Here is a 24674-nt window from a genome sequence, read left to right on the forward strand (position 1 = left end):
GATATTTTAAGCAAAAACTATTCCACATTCTGTGACACGTTTTTCATGGGTTAATTTCCTATGTCGATTTGAGTCACTAATCAGATGAACCAGTTTATTCTTACACGTTTAGCGAAGATCATTGGTAGGTTGGCGGGATAGGCGTACTCAAATGGAATTCTATAATGCAGCTACCTAGTACCTAGTATCATCGACATATTTCTACGTTTGAAAATAATATATGAGAAATTCGCAATAGCAGAAATTACGTGCAAAATTCATAACTAGGGTTTCTCCAGAGTTTGGAAAGGGAGAGAAGTAATATAAGATTTTACTTCAAGGCAGAAAAGTACGAAGTCGCGAGCTCAGGTCTAGGGCTCAGTTAACCTCAAGTTTAATAACTGAGAGCATGTTCTGTAAATGGATAGTGAGTCAGTGCCTGAGTCTGTGCGAGTGTGAGTCTCAATGAGCTTAATGAGCCCAAGCTCCATTGAGAGTATCAGCCCAAGCCCTTATCAGCATGCTCAAAAAGGTAAATAGGAGCAAGATCGAAATAGAGCGTTGAGACCGAAAACGAGATCCTTCGTCCGCGTGAGTTGGAGTGAGCCACGATTGCAAACTGTTATCTCTGCTTCAGGATACTTTATACTTTTTGCAATAATATGCGGGCATTAGAATTTCACAGACAAAGGCGATTCATGTGTAGTCGCTTGCTTTCCTGTTTGATGATCATGAATAAATTAGGGATACAAGAACTAAGCATATCAGCACATCAAGTAGAAAGTTCATCAGTAAAACCAACTTTAAAAAAAAATCGAAGTTTCCGTCTTGATTAGTTAAAATTTCTCATATGGACGTAAACGGTGTATCATATACACTTGTATATCAAAAGTCTAGGGTTATAGCCTAACTCCGTTATGACTGAAGTTGTTAGAAACAGGCGATTTTCAATAATAATAATAATAAAAAAAGCAACCTGTTAAATTCAGTTGGTTACTCAAAAATGACATGGAGAACGTGCACATTGTTAGGGTGGGGACCTTGAAAATCTCGAATCCATTTCCCAATAATGTTGCACTGCTACCATAGTGAGGGCCAAAGGAAACTGGAAATATTACTTTTCACTTAACATAGGGTACCTTTTCTTAAAATCAGCCCTAAAGAATCTACATTATTCTTTAAAAAAAAAAAAAAAAAAAGTCTAAGCTTTTCATAACTTGTAAAATGGGTTTCGTCCAATAAAAGAAAAAGACTTAACAGTTCATAAAATCTTAAACGCCCCCTAAGTACTCTATCGTCCCTTTTTTGTATCAGTACCCCCTTTAAAAACGAGAACGCATCCTGGTGGACGTTAACGTCCACGTTGAGACCAACTTGAATAAATGCCAATATTTAGAGAATAAGTAAAACTTAAAGCAAAGACTTTTTACAATAAAATAGAAACAATCAAAATCACAATACTCTTTTAGCAAGTATAATTCTCTTTAATATGAGAGGAAAGAGATCGAAAGCGCTGTTGACAACGATCGCAAAGGATGACTGCCTTCAGGACATGCTGAGGATCAAACCATATATAACGTGCCAAGTGGGTATGTAAGAAGTTAAACTGGAACTGCCAGTGAAGTGATTAATATAACTTTGTTCTATACTCTTTACTAATGTGTAAGAATAAATTCATTTGAAATACAGAATATATAAAACTTAAAATTACTTCTTGGGTCTCTTAGTGCTAACAAAAGTATATGTAGTACAAGGGATATTTTCGTTACTAACTCCGAATCTACAGACCCTTTAACAAAGTAAAATAAGTTATAAAATAAAATTGACTGATAAACAATTTGTATCTGTGCATTTATTACGTAATTTCTTGTCGACATTTTTAACGTAACTGTACAAAATAAATTACAATTCCATAAAACCACTTAGAAACTCTTTCACCGCCAAAACATCAAGTATTTTCTGTCTCTTGATCTCCTGTTTCTGGTAACTGTCTTGGTGTTTTATTCGGTGACTCTAATTGGATTGTTACAGGTCCATCATTTTCTATGTTAACTTGCATGTACGCCCCAAATCTTCCGTCTAAAATAAAATACGAATCCACAATTATTTTGAACTCGAGAGCAAAATATAAGGAGAATTTTCAGTAAATGCGGTCAACTACAGAAAATAATGCGATTTCTCACAAATAATGTCTTACACCAATTCTAACTAAAGTTTTCGATAAACACAAATATTATTTATCAACTATAGGTACATGGACGATGATAATAATTAATTTTTTTTTAATCCTTTGAATAGTACATAGGGTTAAGAGTTACTATGTTTATTTTGTTGTGTATACATGATGGAACATTTATATTTATATGCCCTTACAACTTTTAAGCTAACAGTCAAAAATAATCTAATATTTTGTACCATGCAAATATCCGCAAGGGGACATTGTCATATTGTACTCTACATAAAGTTATTATTATTATTATTATTATTATTATTTCAAATTCCACTACATCAGGTCATTACATATTTCAAATCAACATATTTATGAAAACTTACAATATCAGATTTATTATCAGTGTTACGAAGTAAGGACTCTACAGTATCACAAAGATTCAAATTTCGGTGGCCTCTATAGGAGTAACAACGCAAGTGCGACAAACGATGCAATGCAGTACTCTGGTGTCTAATACTATGATAATGATATCACGGATTTCGGATGAATAGGATCAAAGATACAAGAGATTGATAATTTAACATTTTCAAAAGCCTGTGTTTCAAACATTTCGAAAAGTGTTTAGATATGTATCTCAATCAATTTCATGGATGGCTTTCGATAGATGTGAAGATCATAGTGCCTTTCACATTAACTTGACATCTCAAATCATTCTGGATATATGGTAAATACTGGTAAAGTTTGCAACACTGCTTAAAATTACGTAATTCCGAAAACCTGTCATTAAACCTACGAAAAAATACTGCTGTAATGTCATAGAAGCAAAGTAAATTAAAGAAGCAATTTAAAAAGTTTACACAAAGACGCCATTTTAAGCAATATATCACATTAAGCCATTTTTTCTCATATCTCAAGAAGAGTTTGAGATATCAAACTGCTGTAAACGGCACCATAATTTTTATGATTATTGAAAACCATCTACGTAATCGGACGGAAACTCATCTAAACACACTTCCAAATTAAAGTCCTTTGAAAAAAGTCAAAATTTTCATTCCTTGTAACTTTGTTTCCACTTGTTCAAAATACGTCACATGGTGACCATAATATTCGATACTAAGGTACTTTGGATGTGCATTACCTCGACTGTGTCACTTGCGTAAACACTGTTGCAGAATCATCCAAAATTTTATTGTTTTTCGAGGTTTGTGATACTGTAGCGTCCTTGGTTTGCAATACTGCACAAGCGTGAAACTGCAAGTTTTCGATTTACATATGGATTTCAAATATCAAATATGTATAACCTAACGTAGGGCCATTTCAAAAACTACAACTTTATGTTGAGTTGGCAACACATTGTTAATCTAGTGGTTACAAAAAATACAACTTTATATTGCGTTGCCAATACTGTTAATCTGGCGATATTGAAGAGTATGTCAAAGAATATCTCAATGTCGATACTTGCATGGTACGAAACTTGAGCATTTTGTATCTATTAGTTTAAAAGTTACAAGGGCTATTAAGATAAACGATCCACTCTGTTACCGATGTATTGATACACAAAAAGAATTCCATACAACGGGAACATAGCAGCTAAGCACTTATCTCTGGTCCATGACGCCAAGGTATCCCAGTTGCGAGTTAGTGATAGATAACATTGTATCCGTGGTTTTTCTCATGGTTTCCCCGTTTTCTTCTCATATTCCCATTTCACTAATTCTTCGAAAATTCACTTACTTTTATCAACCATCTGTCTCCCTTACTCTATGAACATAAATTCGCCAATTCTTTGAAAAGTTACTTACTTCTATTAATCGTCTGTCTCCTTTGTTCTAAAAGCATAAATTGTGGGTCATTAAAGATTGTTTTTTTTTTTTTTTTTTTTTTTTTTTTTTAAATTTCACACAAAAATGTAGAGAAAGTCAAAAAGCTGATTTCTCAGACATTCATTACAATTCTTTACATTCCCCACAAAGGTCAACTTTTGCCAGATTTTTCATAAGACATAATCTTCGTGCTTTGAAAAGTAACGCAAAACAAAGGTATTAACCACATTTCCGAAACTGTCAAAGAAAAGAGCTATCCAGCATACATCTTAAAGTTTTGAGAGAAATTTAAGGGAACTTTACCATATAACAAACAAGGCATCAGTCAAAAAATACGTAAACGCATATTGTGCTCATGCAACGAATTCTACATACACACTACAAAATAGAATATTGAAAATAAGCTTAATGAGCAAGTTAGGGATATTACAAATGAGTTCCCAACTTCGGAATTGTCATAGCATTTACCAAATAATGACCTATACGACATTAACGAAATTAAAGTTTTAGTGAACATTGCTAAAATTAGAAAGTGTGGACAATATTCAAAGTACAAGGTTTATATATATATATATACCTGTTCCTCCTTCGCAGCGGTAACTATTGGTGCTACAGACAGCGGGTTTGGATTCTCCAACATAGAATCCAGGACAATGAGTAAATGAAACTGCCAGAATGGCGGACAGAATATATTTTGTTAGATCTGAGTGTTCAGAAGCCAAGGTGTCGAAAATACGATGTTCCTTGGTGTTGATGTAGATCAACAGGGGAATGTTTGAAAGATTCAGTTCCCCTAATTAGTGTATATAGGTTGGTTGGTCTGTAGTAGGCGATTGTGGGACACATGTGATAGGTTTATTTTGATTTTTGGTGATAAGGTAAGTATAAGAAATGAAAGGTTCATGAGTTTCTGTGGCTAGGATGATATTGTGTAAGAATGTTCGAAATGAATGATATTACAAAAACGGAAGTTCTTATGTTAGTTCGCATTTTTTGTGCGTTTCAGTTTCTTAAAGACAAATGCGGAGGACTATCTATGATTGATGATGCTTACCTTATGAACTTCTTGATATGCAGATAAGCGGTGTATCTGCACACGTTTTAAAAAGGAACTCTTTAACAGAATTGGACTACATCATCCGGGTAGAAGAATAAGGTTTTAAAAAATTGCAGTAGAAAATGTCAACTAACCTTTAACAAGTTCTGGTAGATACTGAGCTCTAAGTTTACTTAAAAACTCATTGTAAAATTCCTCGGACTGCTTGGGAGCCATTGCGCTATGAAAATCCAACTTATTTCCTTTAAGGATGTGATAAAGAGTAAACTGACTGACACATAGCACTTCCAACTGCTTGTCTTTTACACTAAGAGACCATCTTTTTCCTTTATCATCTTCGAATACTCGCACATTTAAAATCTTCCGTACGCTAGAAATAATAATAATAATAATAATAATAATGTTTATTTCTGTACCATGAACAGCCGAATGGCAAAAATACAACACTTTATCATAGAAAAATAAATACATATTACATACAATATATATTATCAATAAAAGAAACAATAAAAGAATAAAAATAAAAAAAGATTAAATAATAATTCTTTGTCAAATAATTACCAAATATTTTATAGCCTTAAAATAGATACAATGCATAACACTATAAATAATGTTCGTCAATCTTTGAAATTTAATGCTTTTGTATTGATTAAAAATGACTGTAATTATATAATGGATGTAGCTAAAATGAATTAATATAATAAGTTGATGATGGTTACAAAATACAGAAATATATCAACACCATGCATTATAAAACAATAATAATAATAATAATAATAATAATAATAATAATAATAATAATAATAATAATAATAATAATAATAATAATAATAATAATAATAAAACAAGGTGAAAACTCAAGTTGAAATTAAAAATTATGATGACTTTTAACTTCAGAATAGTGCTTATTACATTATTCAACATCTCATTCTTTCTTTCATCTGCGCTGAACGAACTACAGTAGTGTGAACAAAAAAACTTACGGTACTCTGACTTTCTATTTTTGTAAATAATAATAATAATAATAATAATAATAATAATAATAAAATATGAACAAGTGACACTACATACTCTTAAACAACAATGTATACTTAATCAAACTAGAGTAACAAGTAACACGTTCCGTGCGGTAGGTTTCCAATGGGTTAATCTACAACAGTTTAGGTTGCTAGTAAGTCGAACATGTTTGGTTTTACACCTTCGACTCGGGCAAACCGGTGAGCCATCGAATTTAACTTCACGTACTCAGTCTCTTCTATCGAGATACCAGAAGAGGTGGTAATTGATGGAAGAGACGTCAGTACATGGTAGGTGAGGGAGTTTCATACGGAAAGACTTGGACAGCCTGCACCCTTTGAACGATATATGGACGTGCATTGTCGTACAACATAAGGATACCATGTTTTCTGACCTTTGCTGGTGCTTGCGGACAAGTTTGTGGTGCATTCCATGGAGTTCAGCATATAATTCGCAGTAATGGTTTCGCCTTCACGGAGAAAGACATGATGGATTAGCCCACCATACCAGTGGACGAGTGGCTTTGGAAATCTTACTGGACGTTGATTACGATCCAATTACTGTCTTGGGCACTAAGGTTTGTCTAAGCATTAAATAATAAAAAAAAAAAAAAAAAAAAAAAAAAAAAAACCAGAAACGACAATCTGATGCAGGAAAACTTTCCGGTTATGCCATACACTCAGAGAGCTGCACACATCCAGGCAACGATCCTTGTTGATTCGTGTCAACTCATGAGGAACTTTTAAGTCCAACCTTTTCGACTGTGAGGAACTGCCGAACGATAATGGTATATGTATTAGAGTGGGTAAAAGAAAAGTGAATTTTCGAATATTGAAATCTAATAGTGCAGGAAAGTTCCGTATTCGGATAAGAATACAGAAAATATTGAAAAATTCCTATATTTTATCTTCAGTTCGCGCAAAGGGTCTGAAGTTTGGAAAATATGATATCACCAATTGCTTTAACGCTTAAATTTTACAGATTAAGTTTTTCTACTTCTAATACTATGAAATTACTTTATTTTACCACATATTAATTGCAAAAATATTTCGAAAATTACAGCGGTACATTAAGAGTTCCTACGTAAGGCCTAAAATTAGTGAATGTCGGAGAAAATTGGATTTTTTATAGTACTACAAACAAACATACTCTGTATTAAATTACATACAAGGCCATGTTTTACTCTTTTGCTCTACAAAACGAAATATACATATTCAAATTTGATACGAAAGCATTAGCTTGTATCTTTTTTTTACAAAAATACCCAAGGTGCATCCAATCCGAGCTCGATCCATACCCTACCTACTCAACTGTATAACCATTCAGAGTTATTAGATTATGTTCTTTCACCATTATCAGTCAAGGGAGTCACATTTAGGCCCTCCAATTTTCAGTCGATTTAGGTATCAAAGACTGCAATGTTGCTCTAATATAGCCACTTCTTTATCATCTCCGAACACTTTTCTGCGGACTCTGTAACAAGTTTAACAAACTTTTCCACTGCTTGGATGTGAAAGTGAAATTTATACATTCAAATTAAGGCAGCATTTTATTTTCCATAAATGATAAAATAGTTTCTATTGTCAAGCTTTCCATTATTGAAGGGAATATCAGCTTACATTTTGTCCAATCAATCAACTCAAAAGTTCTAACACAGTTATTCCTCGTCTGTTGATTCCTGGATTTCAGTATTTTTCTGTTACCCAACTCTCGTATGCATTATCTGTAAGCGAAGAACATGTTCTCAGAATGGCAGAAGAACGCATTTCACTGACAGATATTTTTAAAGTTGGCCGGTAAATGCCGTGTTGCTTCCAAAACCTTAAAGTCTTACTTTCACTGACAATCCCTACTTCCCTAGACTATTAGCAATATTGCAATAAACCCCTGCTAGTAAGACTTTAAAGCTTCTATTTAAAGTATAACGAATAGATGACAGAGCAATGCCGATTTTATTAATACCCATCGTGTATATGGGTTCCCACCATAATGAATATACATTTAAATGATGTATTCGGGCTCCTAACTTGAATGGTTAATATCGAACCAGACAGCAGAATATGTCTTCATATTGTAAACGGTTAGTGTCCTACGTTTATTCGTAGGACTTGTTTGAGAAATAAACACTCGTAAGACTGAAAGCAATTTGATAACATGGATTCCGTACTGGGTTTTGGAACAGAGAATATAAAACTTGAATTCTACACACAATGACAAGTTGGTTCTTAATTTCTTCCTGAATACGTGTGAAAATGTTTCAACTTAAATTCTTTTGTCGCTGTACATTACATCATCATCAGTTTGTTGAGTGATTTGCAGTTCAAGACCGTCAGCCGAATGTTCAAGATCATCGACTGAATGTTTCTTAATTATGATCTTACGAAGAAGTACATACTAAGGATTTTGCCCATAAATTAGGAACAGAAGAAAATCTTACTATCGAATATATATATTTATTAGATTACTTATATTCTACAGTAAAACGACAAGCAGAAAATTTTCATACATCATGCCCTTTTATGTAGCAACATGTTTTCTAAAGAAAGCGCTGAAGAACAGGTAAAAAGTGTCTTGAAACTGTTCACAGATTCTGTCTTTTAGATGTTTTAACGTTTGACAATTTTTATTTGCTATTAATAGAGATGCATTTCATAATATCAATGAATGATTAAACTTACATGTATTCAATGTCTTTTGCAGTGTCGTCTCTGGAGATGCCAACAAGAACACATAGTCCTCTACCAATGGAACTTATTACTTCATTGTCCACTGAAAAAGAGATTACAATACTTTTACAATTTCTATGGATCGTTTAAGAACAGTGCTTAGTCTTTACATACAATTCCTAATTTTTTTTAAAACACGTTTCCGCACACCGTCCCAGCTTGCAATGATTCTTATATATTATATGTTATCATCATTATCATAGATATTCTTTCATTATCGGTAGGTCACTTGCAGCACTTTTACTAGAAGGGACAATAGACGAGGCAGTGGATCCCTTCGCTGATATTCTTCATGGAACAGTGAAAGACTTTGTACAGTCCAAAAAAATAAAAATACCGAAATTTCCACCATGGCACGACGAAGAGACTCGTCACACATTGCGGAATAAGAAAAAGGCTTGGTAACTGTGGCGTGCATTTCCAAATGAACATACTTATAAGATTTTTTTCTGATATAAGACGTCACGGAAAATAACAACAACAACAACAACAATAATAATAATAATAATAATAATAATAATAATAATAATAATAATAATAATAATAATAATAATAATAATAATAATAATAATAATAAACTTTTAAGATGCAAAAACCTAGATTATATTTTAAAAATTTCAGACACTAGCATCAACAACCCTAAACAATTCTGCTCTCTTATCAGTTCTAGGTTTAAAATTCCACCATACCTCTTGTGATGTATAATGATGCATCAAGTGCAGAAGACGCGGAAAGAACAGAAATTTTTAGCGAATTCTACTGAAACAAATTCTCAAACGCAAATACACCATCCACTTATCCCCTGTTCAATCTGTTTGCCCATTCACGTTATCTCATATATCTACCACTCCTCCAGAGGCTGAGTCACTCTTATTGTCTCTCCGGCCTGAGAGAGCCTCTGGCTCTGACAATATAAGCTCTTTCTGCGTTCCACAGCATCTATTATTTCTTTTACTCTTTCACTCATTTTTAATAGATGCTTCTCAGAAAGCTATTTTCCCTCTTCCTGGAAAACAGCCCGTGTCTCCTCCATCTATAAATCCGGACCGAAAGATCACGTGTCATCCTACAGGCCTATTTCGCTACTCTCAAACATATCATCGTCTATGAGAAAATTATCAAAGACAGACTTCTCAAATTCACCTCTCCCTATATTACCACAGCCCAACATGGTTTCGTGTCAAATAGCTCTTCTCTCACTAACCTCAGTAACACGCTTAATCACGCTGTAAATAATGTTTCAAAACAATGCACAACTTGACACCATCTATTTTGATTTATCTAGTGCCTTCGATTCCATTAACCATTCTTATCTAACTTGCAAAATCTCCAATAGATTTGGTGTTCATGGGCCACTCTTATTTTTGTTGAATAACTACTTACGAGGTCACACCCAGACAGTTGTCTTGGCGGGATCGATTTCTAATTCTGTACGTGTAACATCCGGAGTAGCACAGGGAGCGTACTTGGACCACTCTTATTCATATTCATACTGTACATGGATGATCTGACTAGTTGTTTCAACTCAAATTCCAGCAGAACTATGTTATTTGCAAATGACTGCAAAATCTTCAGAGAAGTGAACGGTATAGAAGACTCTGAGCTACTTCAAAACGACATAGATAAATTTTCCTCCTGGTATAACACATGGCTCCTAAAAGTTAATCCCGACAAGAGTAAATCTATAACATTTTCCCTAGAGAAAAATATTGTATAAACCTCATACAACATAAATGGTTTGCCCATCATGGGAGTCAATAGTCATAAGGATCTCAGAGTTACTTTTGACACAAAACTAACTTTCACAGACATATAAACACTATCACTAAGCATTCGATGCGTCTTCTAGGACTTCTGTATAGATTAACATAAATACGGAACATCTCTTCCTTAGCAACTTTCTACAAAATAATAATCTTTCCTAAATTGGAATACTGTTCACCTAACTGGACAATGGTACCTCCTACAAACCTATCTCATTTAAACTCAGTTCTAAACTTCTTTCTTACAATAATACGCTTTAGAGTACCTCGCACACGTGCGATGACAAAACACGAATTGTTACAAACACTAAATATTCAACTATCTGACACTTGTCATAAAATCAGTAACTTCAAATATCTGTATGAACTCGCACGCACATGGTCAACCCAAGTCCAAAACGCTACTCTCAGAATTATATTTTTGAATTCCCTTCAGACAAACACGTAACACATATCTTTTTCATATAATACGACCTAGACTTTCAATAGTTCAACGTTCTCTGTTCTATAGGCTTCCTAAACTATACAACGAAATGTCACATATACCCATAATTTATTTAATTCTGAAGCTGTATACAACTCCGCACTACGACATCATTTTAGTGGATAAACTTTAGTCAGTTATTGCCAACCTTTCTTGTTATCACTTACATGTTATTTTATTATTATTATTATTATTATTATTATTATTATTATTATTGCATTATGTTTTAACTTTTAGATTTGTTAGATATTCCAGTGTAAACTGGCGTTCAGATGTATCTGGAATTATGCTCGTAAATAAATAAATAAATAAAATGAGAAGCTTCCATGCTTAACGGTCTTCAGCTAACCTTTTCGTCTTCACGTACATTCTCCTTTTTTGGTGCCGTCCATCAACTATAGCCTCCGCCGCCTCCTCCCTCTCTTTCCTGTCACTATATCCTCTAAAGTCCATGTTCCTGCCTCATATAGCACAATACTCCACACGAAGCATTTTATGACTCTTTATTTATCATTATTAATAATACTACCCAGATAACGAAAACTAGTTAGCTGCTCTATTTTCTCCCCGAGTATATATTTGACACCGACCGCTTCATTCCAATCACCATGACTTTTGTGTTTCTAACATTTATTTTCATACAATATGCTTCACAGTCTTCCTTAAGTTTTCTAACATCTTCTGAATTTTCTTTTCAGATTCAGTAATAAGTACCGTATCATCTGCAAACCGTATATACCTAATAACCTAATCAATCTAACTCTTACCGAAATGCGTCTTCATTACGTAGGCTCTTTTTCATTATCTTTTCTAGATATATATTATATAATGTTGGCGAGAGCCTAAATCCCTATTGAACTTCCCTTCTAATTGCACTCTACTCTGTCATTTTCTCCCCTATTCTAATACTTACTTCTTGGTTCATTATAAGTTTCTTTTGAGTAGACTTCGGATTTTTGCATATTTGTATGTTTTTTTCCTGATTTGATATACTCTTTCAACAGAAATTCGTTTCAGGTGTTTTGGGGTAAAAGAGCAGAGTTTTATAGTGCATATATTTGCATATTTCGGAGGTTAATGCATGTTCATGTCGTTACTGGATATAACTGCATATTTAAAGAAATGACCAATTTGATAAATTTTAACTTCCAACAACTCTCTTCATAAATGGAATTTCAAGTTTCTAATATAAATAGACTCATGATCTTTAAATGATTCAGTGTTGTCGGTTTAGAATATCTTCCAAAGTCATGTGAAAGGAGAATAAGAAAAGGGGTGAGTGATTTATCCTTCCGGCAATGATACATAACTGTCACCTTTTTGGAAGATGATATAAATAACGGTGTCAAATCAGTAAAATCACCTACAACAAAATTTTCACGTCAACCATCTCGGAAGTTAAAGTTGCTACTGTTGTGTGTGTGTGTGTGTGTGCGTGAATTTGAAATTGTGTTGTCCTGTGGCAATATAAGAATACCAAAAGAAAAATCTGGGTACATTTAGTTGTAGTGCGACATCTTTAAATTTGAATTTTAACTAGCTCAGGATTTTGTCCAATTTTTGCCCACCCAAGAAAAAAATTAGTACCATTGAAGTTAACAAAGGAGGGCCATTCCAAAATTTTGGCCACTTCTATGACCTGTAGTGAGACACCTTTAAATTCAAATTTTAACTTGCTCAGCATTTTGTCCATTTTTGTCCACGCAACAAAGAAATCTGTACCATTCAAATAAACGAGGGAGGGCCATTTCAAAATTCGGCTACTTCGATCACCTGTAGTGCAACATCCTCAAATTCGAATTTTAATTAGCTCAGAATTTTGTCCATTTTTGTCACCCAACAAAGCAGCCTGTACCATTCAAATAAACGAGGGAGGGCCATTTCAAAAATTTGGCCAGTTCGATCACCTGTAGTGCGACATCTTCAAATTCGAATTTTAATTAGCTCAGAATTGCATCGAATTTTTCAACATTTTTTTACCGCCAAGAATAAATTCTGTCCATTGAAATAAACCAGGGACGGTCATTTAAAAATTTGGCCACTTGGATCACCTGTAGTGAGACATTTTCAAATTCGAATTTCAATTATCTTGGTGGTACAAAAATCCACAAAAATAGGGAGAATTTTAAGCTAGTTAGAACTTGAATTTAAAGATGTCACACTATTGGTGATAGAAGTGCCCAAAATTTTGAAATGGCCCTCCTTTGTTAATTTGAATGATGCAAATTTTTTTGATGGTACAAAAATGCACGGAAATTGGACAAAACTGAGCTAATTAAAATTCGAATTTGAAAATGTCGCACTATAGGTAATCGAAGCAGCCAATTTTTGAAATGACCCTCTTTCGTTTATTTTAATGGTAAAAAATGTTTTGTTGGTGGTACATGAATGCAAAGAATTGAACAAAATCTTAAGCTTGTTAAAATTCGAATTTAAAGATGTCGCACTACAGTGATCGACGTGGCCAAATTTTGAAAATGACCCTCTCTCGTTTATTTGAATGGTACAAAGTTTTTTCTTAGGTGGACAAAATTCTGAGCTAAATTCGAATTTGAAGATGTCCTTCTACAGGTGATCGAAGTAGGCAAAATTTTGAAATGACCCTCCTTCATTTATTTGAATGGTACGATTATTATTATTATTATTATTATTATTATTATTATTTTTGTTGGGTGGAAAAAAATGGCCAACATTCTGAGCTAGTTAAAATTCAAATTTCAGATGTCACACTACAGGCGATCGAATTAACCAAATTTTAAAGCCCCCTCCCTCGTTTATTTGAATGGTACAAAATTTTTCTTGGGTGGACCAAAATGGACAAAAATTGGACAAAATGCTGCGCTAGTTAAAATTCGAATGTGAAGATGTCGCACTGCAGGTGATCGAAGTGGCCGAAATTTTGAAATGACCCTCCTTTGTTAATTTGAATGGTACACATTTTTTCTTGAGTGGACAAAAACTGGATAAAGATGTCACATTACAACTAAATGGGCCCGAAAAATTCTATAGAAGTTATCTTCTGAAACAATGGCTGGAAGTTGAGAGACATTAACAATTCAAAACGGGAATATATCTTGCAAGGTGTATGCAGGGCCGGATTTAGCATTTTGGCGCCCCTAGGCTCAATAATTTTTCCGCCCCCTAGTCTGGTTAAAGTTACCTTCCTAAAAACCTTTATTAAAATATTATATCAGGCCTATATGTTAATTGCTTAAACACCACTCCACGATGCAATTTTATCATTGCAAGTTTTTTGAGGAATTTACTTGGTTCTGGGCTTAACAAAATACCGTTAATGTATTAACAAAAGATTGGTGAATAACTTTGGTTTTGTTCAATTTAGCCATTTGGGCAAATAAACAAAAAAAACTAATAAAGAATGCTTTATTAGAATGATTTTTTAATCAATTCAAAAAATATGTTAAGTTATGGCTATTTATTTTTATTTCTAGATATTTTTTTATATTTTTTTCTCTCGGCCGTGCGCCCATAGGCCCGGTCCTACCGGGCCTATTGGGAAATCCGGCCCTGGGTGTATGCTAAACAAGTAATAATTTCAAAGTAAGTAAGCTACTTTTCAGAAGAGGACATTTCTATTTTGTTCGACAGCAAAGCTCAAACTTCAGCAGCGCTCAATTTTTGGCCTTCTTATATTTTAATAGCAGTTTCAAGTCTGGTAAGGATATTATACAACTACGAAACAACCCAGATTTTTTAAAAATACATACTTAAGAGAGTTCATCCCAAAGAAACCGTTGAAGAATGTATTTCGAGAAGAAATGAACAACCCTTCTGAAAACGAACGAACTCTAAATTAATTAAAATATTTGCTTTACAAAATCTAAAACTTGTCACAGCAGTTACTTTCTGAGATAAGGAGATAAATTTCCAAGTTTTCCTTTAAGGAGTTTATGAAAGTATTTAAATATAAGCTTGTGTTGCTTTGATACGCACCTCGGTCTCTCAAAAAGTAACTTTCCTACTAAGTCTTCTGTTATGCTTGCGATAACTTTACCTTCTTCCCATTCATGCTCCATGTCTCGCTCAAATCACTTTATTCCATTTAAAGTATCAATATTATACATTGTAAATTATTGCTGTTTGAAACGGACAATGTTACGCTAGAAGAAAATGTTCTAGGATTTATACATAATTGGATACAGAAAGTAATTTCAAGTGAATTTATTTTCTTTTAAACAAGAACATAAGGTTTTTGAGTACAGACTTTTAATATAATAAAAACTGCCTTCAACAAGCCCCTTATTAAACGGAAATATTTCACCGTCCCATTAATTTAAAGGTAAAAAAAATAATTTAAAAAATGGTTAAATTCTCTTGATTAGGCGGAACCTGCGTTGAGAACAACGGATGTTAAAATATACTTTCGAACGGAAATTTTCAAGTTCAGAAATGCAGAGTTAAGAAAAAAAGAAAAAAATGAAAGAAAATTACACATTGTGCGAGAGATTAGGTATATGAACTACGTTGCCTGTAAAGGTCTTCGTTTTCTTGTTACCGTACTTACACATTTAACCTTTGGTCCACCGCCGTGTAAGACCCTATATACCGTGCGAGTTTTTGAACGAAGTGCAATTTACATAGTTATTTTCCAATACAAATAACTTATTCTCTAGCTAGTCTAGAGACATGAAACAAGGAGCATAATATACAAAATAGATCAAAAGGGAGCCAAAAGTAGAGGGAGGAGCGCTGATAAGGGCATAGCATCTACTTTTGGTCTTGGCCTTTGAAACCGTACGTAGTTTTTTTGTTCACTGTAAGTTTTATGTGTATTAATTCGTAGCATAAATAAATACTGTAATTGAATACGGTAGGCCTATGTACAACATTTTATTTTATCTCATTATATCCATTATATCTATATACCTTTTCTTTTCAGAGATCTATCTTCGTTAACTTTAAAACCTTTAACGGAAATTTTCGCAAGATCTGTTCAATTTCGCCAGGCAGCTATTACTATATGCTTATGCCAGAAATTTTTATTTACTTCTCTCAGAATATTTATTCTTTATTTACAAATACGTGGCAAATTCTTTTATATATATATATAATAAGTAGATGTATTTTGATTTCACGATACTGACTGTGAGCTATTTGAACCCAAGAAACCAAATGTATTCAACAAGTCTTGGACACTTGCGGAGCTGAAAACATTAAAATCGACCTTGCGTTTATTAATATTCATTTCAGTTCAATTTCAAAGATTATAACGATATTGGAAGAGAGATGATTAGGACCTTGTAGTGCATTTGAGCTGTTTGATTCAATAACAAAACAGTCGTCACTGAGACCAATCGGACAAGCATTTGTTCGAAACGCACAGTCAATAGACGCGAAAAATTCTGCCATAAAATTCTTGTCTAATGTAAATAGTGTTCCTGGGAACAAAGACTCACGAACTTCGGCAAGTAACATTGCTTCTTTGAAATACTGTCCCTTAACGACCCGTGACACAGAAGAAACATTTTTGATGTACAGTAAGTTTTGACTGATAAATGCACGTTTTTCCCAGAAAACACCGAAAACTACATAGTTGTGTACTGAAGCACGAATGCATCATAGTTATACAGCAAGTATACGTAGTATATGTAATATTTCTCTAAAAATAATAAATTTCCTCAATTAACATTAGCTTCTGATTGGTGCATATTTACAATTTTTAGTGCATAGAACTTCCAACAAAAATTCCCAGTTTACGCGGTCCATGTTACATATGGCTAAATGTATACCAAAACCAACTAAAAATTAACTGTTGGAACATTACTAAGAACAAAATATTTTAGGTTCATAATCTGAAGTACTTATTTTTCACGAGCAATACGACACAAGTCATTTCTCCGTATTTTGTAAAGAAACTTTATGGGAAATATGTGTTTCACTAACTGCGTATTCTTAATACTAAATTAAAGTAAATTAAAATAAAAGAGCAATGTCTGGAGAATATACTGTATATGTCCTACTGAGATAGAATTCGAAAATAATAGTAGCTATGTCGTCTGAAATTCAAGCAATATTAGACAGAAATTACTGTACTTGTGTCAGGGTTGTGAAACACCTATTTTTTTTTAAAGCCCGGTGGGCTTAATTGGATAAAATTGAGTTTTCTTTGGCAAAATTTGAGTTTTATTAAATTTTGTACGTATATTCAATGCCGTATTCCTACTTAAAATATATTCAAGCATTCATGTTCTATTGTACACAAGAACATGGAACTGCCTTCATCGTGGTAGCGGGTTTCTGATTCGATTCCAGCTCCAGCCAAGTGGGGTGTGGACAAACACTGTGTGCATAGCTTTTCACGGGGTTCTCCTGTTTACTCCCACTTTCGCCATGTCACCATTAGTAACCATCTCAACATTACCGTCTGCCTTAGCCTTGGTGCATAGATCATGAGACATTGAAACAAACTCTAAAATTGCAAAAAAGAAAGAAGAAAAAAATGTCGCACAAGGGAATACATAAAGCTCCATGCGCGTTTTGTGGGACATACTCTGCACTATTGAAACCGGGTTATTCGCGAACACTGGGGTAATGTTCAACACCCAAGTTTACGCCCAAGGAAGCTTGTTAGAACAGATGATTTTGCTGCATGCTAGCGGAAAGACCTGGAAAAGTGTATCATAAATTTGGCGACAGTCAGTTGAGTGGATTGCCAGGAAGAAGGCGTTCTGTTGTTTTTGTTTATTCACTTATAACATTGATTCAACAATCAGAATAAGGTAAATTGGCTCTTATCTATATTGTTACAGATAAGGCTATACATTCCCCCATATTTGAGCATTAGTTCTTTGTACTCTTACTAGCCTGTATGCTGTAAACACTGGCGCAAATCCCGGGGGGATGAGGGAGACGTGTCCCCTTTAATCTTGGAACTGGGAGGGACTGTCCCCCTCAATAATCCGATTTGGAAAGTGCTTTTTGGGGATAAGTGTGATGATTTGTGTACAACTGCGACAAAAGTAAGTGGGATGAAATTGATTCCTCTTGGCTTTTCCATTTCACTTTAATGATGTAAAGATTTGAAACTCCATTACATTAAATTTGTCATTAATTATTGTTAGTCTATTTCCAACTATTTGTTTAACTCCTGTAACGATTCCTACAATGCTATTGAGATCATCATCATTTTGCTCGCGTCATACATAATTGATTTTCTTTCTTTGGGGAACTCATTATTTATATTATTGTAAAAGAAGTATCCTAAAATTTTTAATGTGGATCAATGTGGATGCCTCAGTAGAAACATATCAATTATATATATATATATATATATATGCATATATTCAGATTTCAGAATGTGTTCATGGCACTGATATGAACCATTACTTCATCTAGATCGCCTGATATATAATACAACAGGTTCAACTTAGAAATCAGATTCATTTACTGTAATATGAGTCTCATTCGCCCCCCCCCCCCCAAGAATAAGTCTCAAATCTGCCCGTCTCCCAATGTTGACGACAACTTTGCTCCCTTCATCTTGCACTGATCATTGTTTTTCAACTTCAAAAATATTTTGAACATTTCTTTTTAAAAAAAATAATATGAGAACGTTCTTACTTGTCCCCCCCCCCCCCCAATGTTGAAGACAGATTTGCGCCGCCAGCTGTAAACAATTAGTTTCAACTTTAACAATAAAATGGCGTCTCATGGGGAAATGCCGGACAGAATGTCCGCCATTACCCCGGAGTGTTCGGGATTGTCCCATGGTGTGAAATAAATTATCAAACTTTCAAATAGTTTTTATTGAAAAGTAATAAGTTAATGAAATTGGTTTGAGAAATAAATTATGTCTTGGTAATAAGTGTTATTAGCCTTATTAATTAGAAGAGCTTGCTATATTTATTATTTTAGCCCATTAGTAGTCTACTTTATTATTCTACAATCAGTAACTCGATTTTAGATATCTGAGTCTTCATCACAGGCTGCATTGTTTTTTCTGTATGATTCACAGAGTGTTTTAGAAATGTATTTAACCTAGTAGCGTCTATAAGCAGTTAGCCAATTTTATTCAGCCTATTGATTGCATTAAACACTGGATTAATAAAGAATACTGTCTTTGGGAGCAAAACATTAATGCATATATATATGTGATTTCTACAATTCCAAACACTGTTTTCATTTTAATGAATATTTTACTTAATGCACCGTTATTTCTGAATTTGTTTCACAAGAATACATTTTGTTCAGCCTATTATCTATTCAGTCTTTCGTAAAGGAAAGTTGAAAGTAAACAGTATGTTCGGGATTATCCCGACCACTGGGGAATCCCGAACATAGGTACATTTTTAAAACATCTTACTGATTTGTTAAAAAATATTACTTTTGACTTTCCTCTGCAGTTTAGTAAACAGGAAAGAACTCCAACTTTCTATACACAAGAAATCTTAATTTTATCTCTAAAAACAAGTTATTTATAACCAAAGCATAAGTGGTTGTGAATACCCCGGTCTCCCCTATATTTCGATTTTTAGAAAGAAGGAAATACACAATTTTGTAGAGTAACAAGGAAGTCGGCAATTCGATATAATATAGAATAGGAATAAAATCCTCTGTTACACTCAGGATTTACCCACACATCCTGACTGGAGATTCTTTTAGTTTCCCGCAAAACATGAACGCAAATATTGGGATACCTAAGTTCAGGAGCCAGAGATAAAAAAGTTTTATTAAATGGATTTATTTATTTATTTATTTTAAGAACTGCACTAGGGTACCACAACTACCTCCATCGGCGCAACCTCTAACCCGTGGGGACGAGATATTTATCCCTTTGTATGACAACCTAGTTCAGGTAAGAAATAGTTTCGTATGAGTTTTGTAACTTTCAACATCTCAGGAACATGCATTGGATGCCTTCTACACACGAAACGTTTTCGTTATAACTGGATGTATCAAAGTAGCGAGATTTTATAGGGGGATTCGTTACAACTCCCTTCATACTTTTCGATGGATATTTGGCAAACATTATTAAAAAAACGCAAGAAAACAGGCTGATATCGTTCACGAATTTTACTAGCAATTTCAATTTATATCCTCCATCACAGCGAGAATGTACGATTTTTTTCTTTTCGTTATTTGTCAATAGTGTATAGTTTGCAGTAGTAAAGAGGAAAAAATCATGAAAATAAGAAAATTTTATTATTAACAGTTCGGAGTGAAATGAAACAGGAGTAACTGTGGATAAGGTATATTAAAATAACAACTAATCAATAATACAACGTTGGAAACAGGTTCATGTGGGTCTCATCCAGGGCCGCATCAGTGAAGGATTAGCCGGTATAAATACAAAGTAATAATTACAAACCGAGGTCAAAAAGGAGGCTTTACAATTTATCAGATATCCCATAATAATAAATCTATAGCGCACTACATTCTAACCAATATCCTGTTTATTTTATTTCCTTATATTAAAGGAATTTCAGCAACTGTTTTCTGTTTGGTCAACATCACTAACCAGAGACATGTTTAAATTACCCCATATATCAACATAAGTATAGCAATAGAAAGTTTCCTCTATTACTATTCAACTGCACGCCTGTAAACAAGACATTTAGTGTCTACAAAAATCTTAGTTTAGATGCATACCCAACCTCACTCACGCGCCTGCTCCCTATGGACGCAGCCTATCAGTTCTGTCTTGCCCTGAACCATAGATACAAGCCTAGCACAGGGATACCCTTATAGTCGTTCCGCGCCTCTTTCCTACGGATGCACCATCGTACGAGCCCATCAGCTTCGCCCTTCCTTGGCATGACATACAATTCTTGCTTATAGAGACCACCTACCACAGGTTTGTGCGTGTTTTCTTCCTGTATAACTGTTCGGGGTTAATGTTTAGTGGAAGGGGGTTACTAGGTAAAAAAAAAAAAATAGATTTACAGGAGAAATGGGTCGAAGTAAGGGAAGTATGATTGATTTGTACCTCATTTAAGAATGGGATATAACATTTTGAAGGCAGTCTCCGATTTATACAAATGGTGAAGGTAAGTGATAACTGAAAAGGCCAATGTCTAATTGAGGAAGATAGCCTTTTTTCTTGAAATGATACAATTTCGCTAATTTCTGTTAATATTAGATTAGGTATCTTCGATGGGATATATTTCGCAGATGTGAACTAATGTTTTTAGGCTACCTTAGGGTAAGAGAGGACAGGGTTTGGTTAGCTTAGGGAACTACTAGCTCTCATCTGCGATACAAAATCGTGTTATTGTCCAACAGTTTAAATGCATATTATCTGTGTGCAGCTACTTTGTCATTCCGCTTTACCCTGACGCGGAATAAATACAACTCTTGGGCAAAAGCGCACTTTGAGTAGAACACTCATAGGAGCCAATCATAAAACGAGCTTTGCGGAGCTTCTAATCCCCTTCACTCATTCAGCTGTTTTATGAAGTAAGTAACACTAGAGATCTTATGTCTGTAAGACTCGGGGACAAACCAGAAGATACCCAAAATCACTTGTTCTGCTGAAAGTGCACTCGTACCCGCATATTATCAATCTGTACACATTTATTTGGGCATACGCTAAAAAAAAAAAATAATAAAGCGTGCAGAATGTCTTAGAGAATAATGTGAAGCAGAAAAGCGTCCCTTTAAAAGCTTGTACATGTCTCAGATCATATTTACCTATCGAACATCAATATAGACCTACATATAACTTTTATTTCCGGGTGAACTTTACAAGGCTCGCTCCAGTTGGTATCCTTACGTACACACTAAATATTACAATATTCGATTAATTGTAACGTAATTGGTCCAAACTACCCTAACAAAACCGACCCTACCCTAATTATCTCAACTCCAGTCTACTCTACTATATCTTTTTAAAGTGGGACAAAGTTCTAGAACACAGGTCCCCCTTCCCATTAAGCTGTAATAAAGACAGAAAACAACGTGCCCTGCGGGACTCTAACCCGCCTACACTCGCTTACGCTCGCTCGGCAATACTATGTGAGATAAATATTAACTTTGGTACAGAAAGAAATAAACCTAGCTACTAACCTTTATGGGGGAACCTATGTTCTAGAACCTTCCCTTAAAAAGGTACTAGTAACGCGCAATTGGAGTGTGTACTGTAAAGTTTACCCTTATTTTGAACTAAACTTTAAATATTACCTGAAACACTTGCTCTTGTGACTCTCTGAATGACTACTCTCATTATTCTCACAACTCAGATTATATTATAATAGAATAAAAGTATTCCTATTCTGTGGTATTATGTCAACCTTCTAAATGCTGTAATTAAATCATCGGGGAATAAATTCTTAATTTTCAAGCTTTTTCTGTGCACTATAAAGCAAGTCCTTGCACTAGATCAGTATTGCCAGCCATTATAACAGTGCTCGTAGCTTTTCTTAAAATATTTCGCTTGGATGACACAAAAATTTTCCCTAATTTTATCAAATTTTCCCTGGTTTGTTCAGTGTACAATTTCTGACAGAAGTTATGTGATAAGATTAATTTAGTTGAAGTATCAACCACATTTGCTTTTTTTCTCCTTTTTACTTTTTCCTTCACTTTTTTTTAAATACACCCAAACATACCCAGTCAACAATGGGTACAAATTATACTATTTTGAACAGACCGACAGGCAGACACGCACACACACTTTTGTGTTGTATAGGTTTATTTCTGAAGACAAAGAGAAATTTAAGCATTTATATTGGTCAATTAATCAGTGCGAGAATATTCCTGATTTTAACGTTTTATTATATATCTATATATATCTATCTATCTCTCGATATATATATATAATGGGTGCCCGAAGGGGAGGGCAAGGTGGCGCCCGAGCACCCCTTGCTCACAAAAATGTATTAAATTTCTTAAGATTTACTTAATTCAAATAAAAAATAAAAGTTATAGAGCAACCACAGATTTTAGCCCACCTAGAAAATTTTCTTCGGACGCCCATCATATATATATATATATATATATATATATATATATATATATATATATATATATATATATATATATATATATATATATATATATATATATAGATATAGATATATAGATATAGATATAGATAGATAGATAGATATAGATATAGATATATAGATATATATATATAGATATAGATATAGATATATAGATAGATAGATAGATAGATAGATAGATAGATAGATAGATAGATATAGATATAGATATAGATATAGATATAGATAGATAGAAAGATGTGTGTGTGTACACTTTGATTTCATATATTCCAGCCTTTAGGTTTCACAGTGTTAACCCATACCAATCCAGAAACTACTTTCCATTTTAGCATGTTTAGATTTGTTACAATTATTATTTTTTTTTTTTTAAAGCTTGGAACCAAATAATTTTATTGAGTAATGGAAAGTATTTGATTGAAATTTTATACGTTACTGCACAGTAAGCTCTACTTAAAATGCCATAGTGTTGGGAGCTGAGCGACACATCGGAGGAAAGAATGCTTGGGGCCAGTCTTCACCTCCATGGTACAAATCTGTTTTCATACCCGCGGGGTGTGTGCCCCTATAAGGTGGTTGCCCCGTTTGTGTAACAAACTCATGATAGTACACCCAGATTAGCTAGTGGTCTAAAAAAAAAAAGATTTTTGGGTGGCCATTTTGGATTTAAGTTTCTTATATTGTCGTGATCTATTCGTAATCATACAACGTACATCTTCATACCAAGCCGAGCGGTCTGCGGCGATAGACCATGGGCTTGAAGGCCCCGGGTTGAGTCCCGGAAGGGTCATGTGTATGGATTTTAACAGCATTTGTTTTTTCGTATTGTGTCAGGAGGCGAAATCGTACGGGATAAAAGGATTTCAGTCTGAAAAATTTGTAGAGAATATTTTCCCCAGGTTACTTTCATGGGAGTAAGGAATTAGTAAAAATATAGGATATACATTTTATAGTAAAGTTAAAAATATGGTTTGGGTATCCTATTTCTTTTCTGTTAATTATGTTCTTCAATGTTCGAATTTTGATCATTCTCATGATATTTTCTGCTCAACGGAATTTCATGAATATTATACCAAATGTTCTTTAAACTTATCAAGTTCGAGAGGTTTTATGCGCCTGTAAGAAACCATTTCTGAAGATAATTCAGGTCCTAATGAATATTATTCATTAGGAAAGGGAAGTATTCCCCTCCTCTCAACATGGAAGCAGAGGGCAATTTCGCACTCTGGTCAGATCAAACATTTCCGCGTAACAAAACGAAGCCCCCCTGTAAAACCTCTTCACTTCCATGTTATTGTTAGTATCATTATTTGCTGAAAGCAAACAATTTGAAGGGTTCGTTGACAATATCTTTGCTTTCTTTGTCCTTCGCCCGCCTTCTAAACGAAAAGGTGAATTTTACAACATGACTGCTGTAAGCGAGCGATTGGTAAAATGGTAAAAGTGTGTTTTTATATATATGTGTGTGTGTGAGAGAGAGAGAGAGAGAAGACAAAATTTTAGTTGCAAGATGACGTTCTTCAATTGCCGTTTTCGGTTCATTTAGCAAAAAGAATACCGCCACCCGCCACCTCAGCCAGAACTTTCAACTACAGCCTGTGATAAGTGTAGACCTTACCCAGTTTTCAAATTGAATGGCTGGTGGTGGTCGTTCGGTTTCTTGACCTTGTAAAAATCTTCCCTGTGTTTGTTTTG

General features: G+C 34.2%; 1 protein-coding gene across 2 annotated transcripts; it reads right to left on the reverse strand.

The window, feature by feature from the left end:
• Positions 1-1811: 1811 nt before the first annotated feature.
• Dtd (D-aminoacyl-tRNA deacylase) lies at positions 1812-22397 on the reverse strand. 2 transcript variants are annotated; one of them, XM_081758996.1, is made up of 4 exons: positions 22250-22397; positions 8725-8815; positions 5164-5399; positions 1812-2058 (listed from the first exon to the last, which is right to left on the reverse strand). In XM_081758996.1, coding segments are annotated over exons 1-4 (459 nt in total). In that variant the 5' UTR covers positions 22251-22397; the 3' UTR covers positions 1812-1927. The 2 variants fall into 2 exon arrangements, with proteins under 2 accessions (XP_081615122.1, XP_081615120.1); XM_081758994.1 differs by having other exon boundaries at positions 22159-22384.
• Positions 22398-24674: the final 2277 nt, after the last annotated feature.

Source organism: Thermobia domestica, chromosome 5 (genome assembly GCF_964235325.1).
Source record: "Thermobia domestica chromosome 5, izTheDome1.hap1.1, whole genome shotgun sequence".
Classification (NCBI taxonomy): domain Eukaryota; kingdom Metazoa; phylum Arthropoda; class Insecta; order Zygentoma; family Lepismatidae; genus Thermobia; species Thermobia domestica.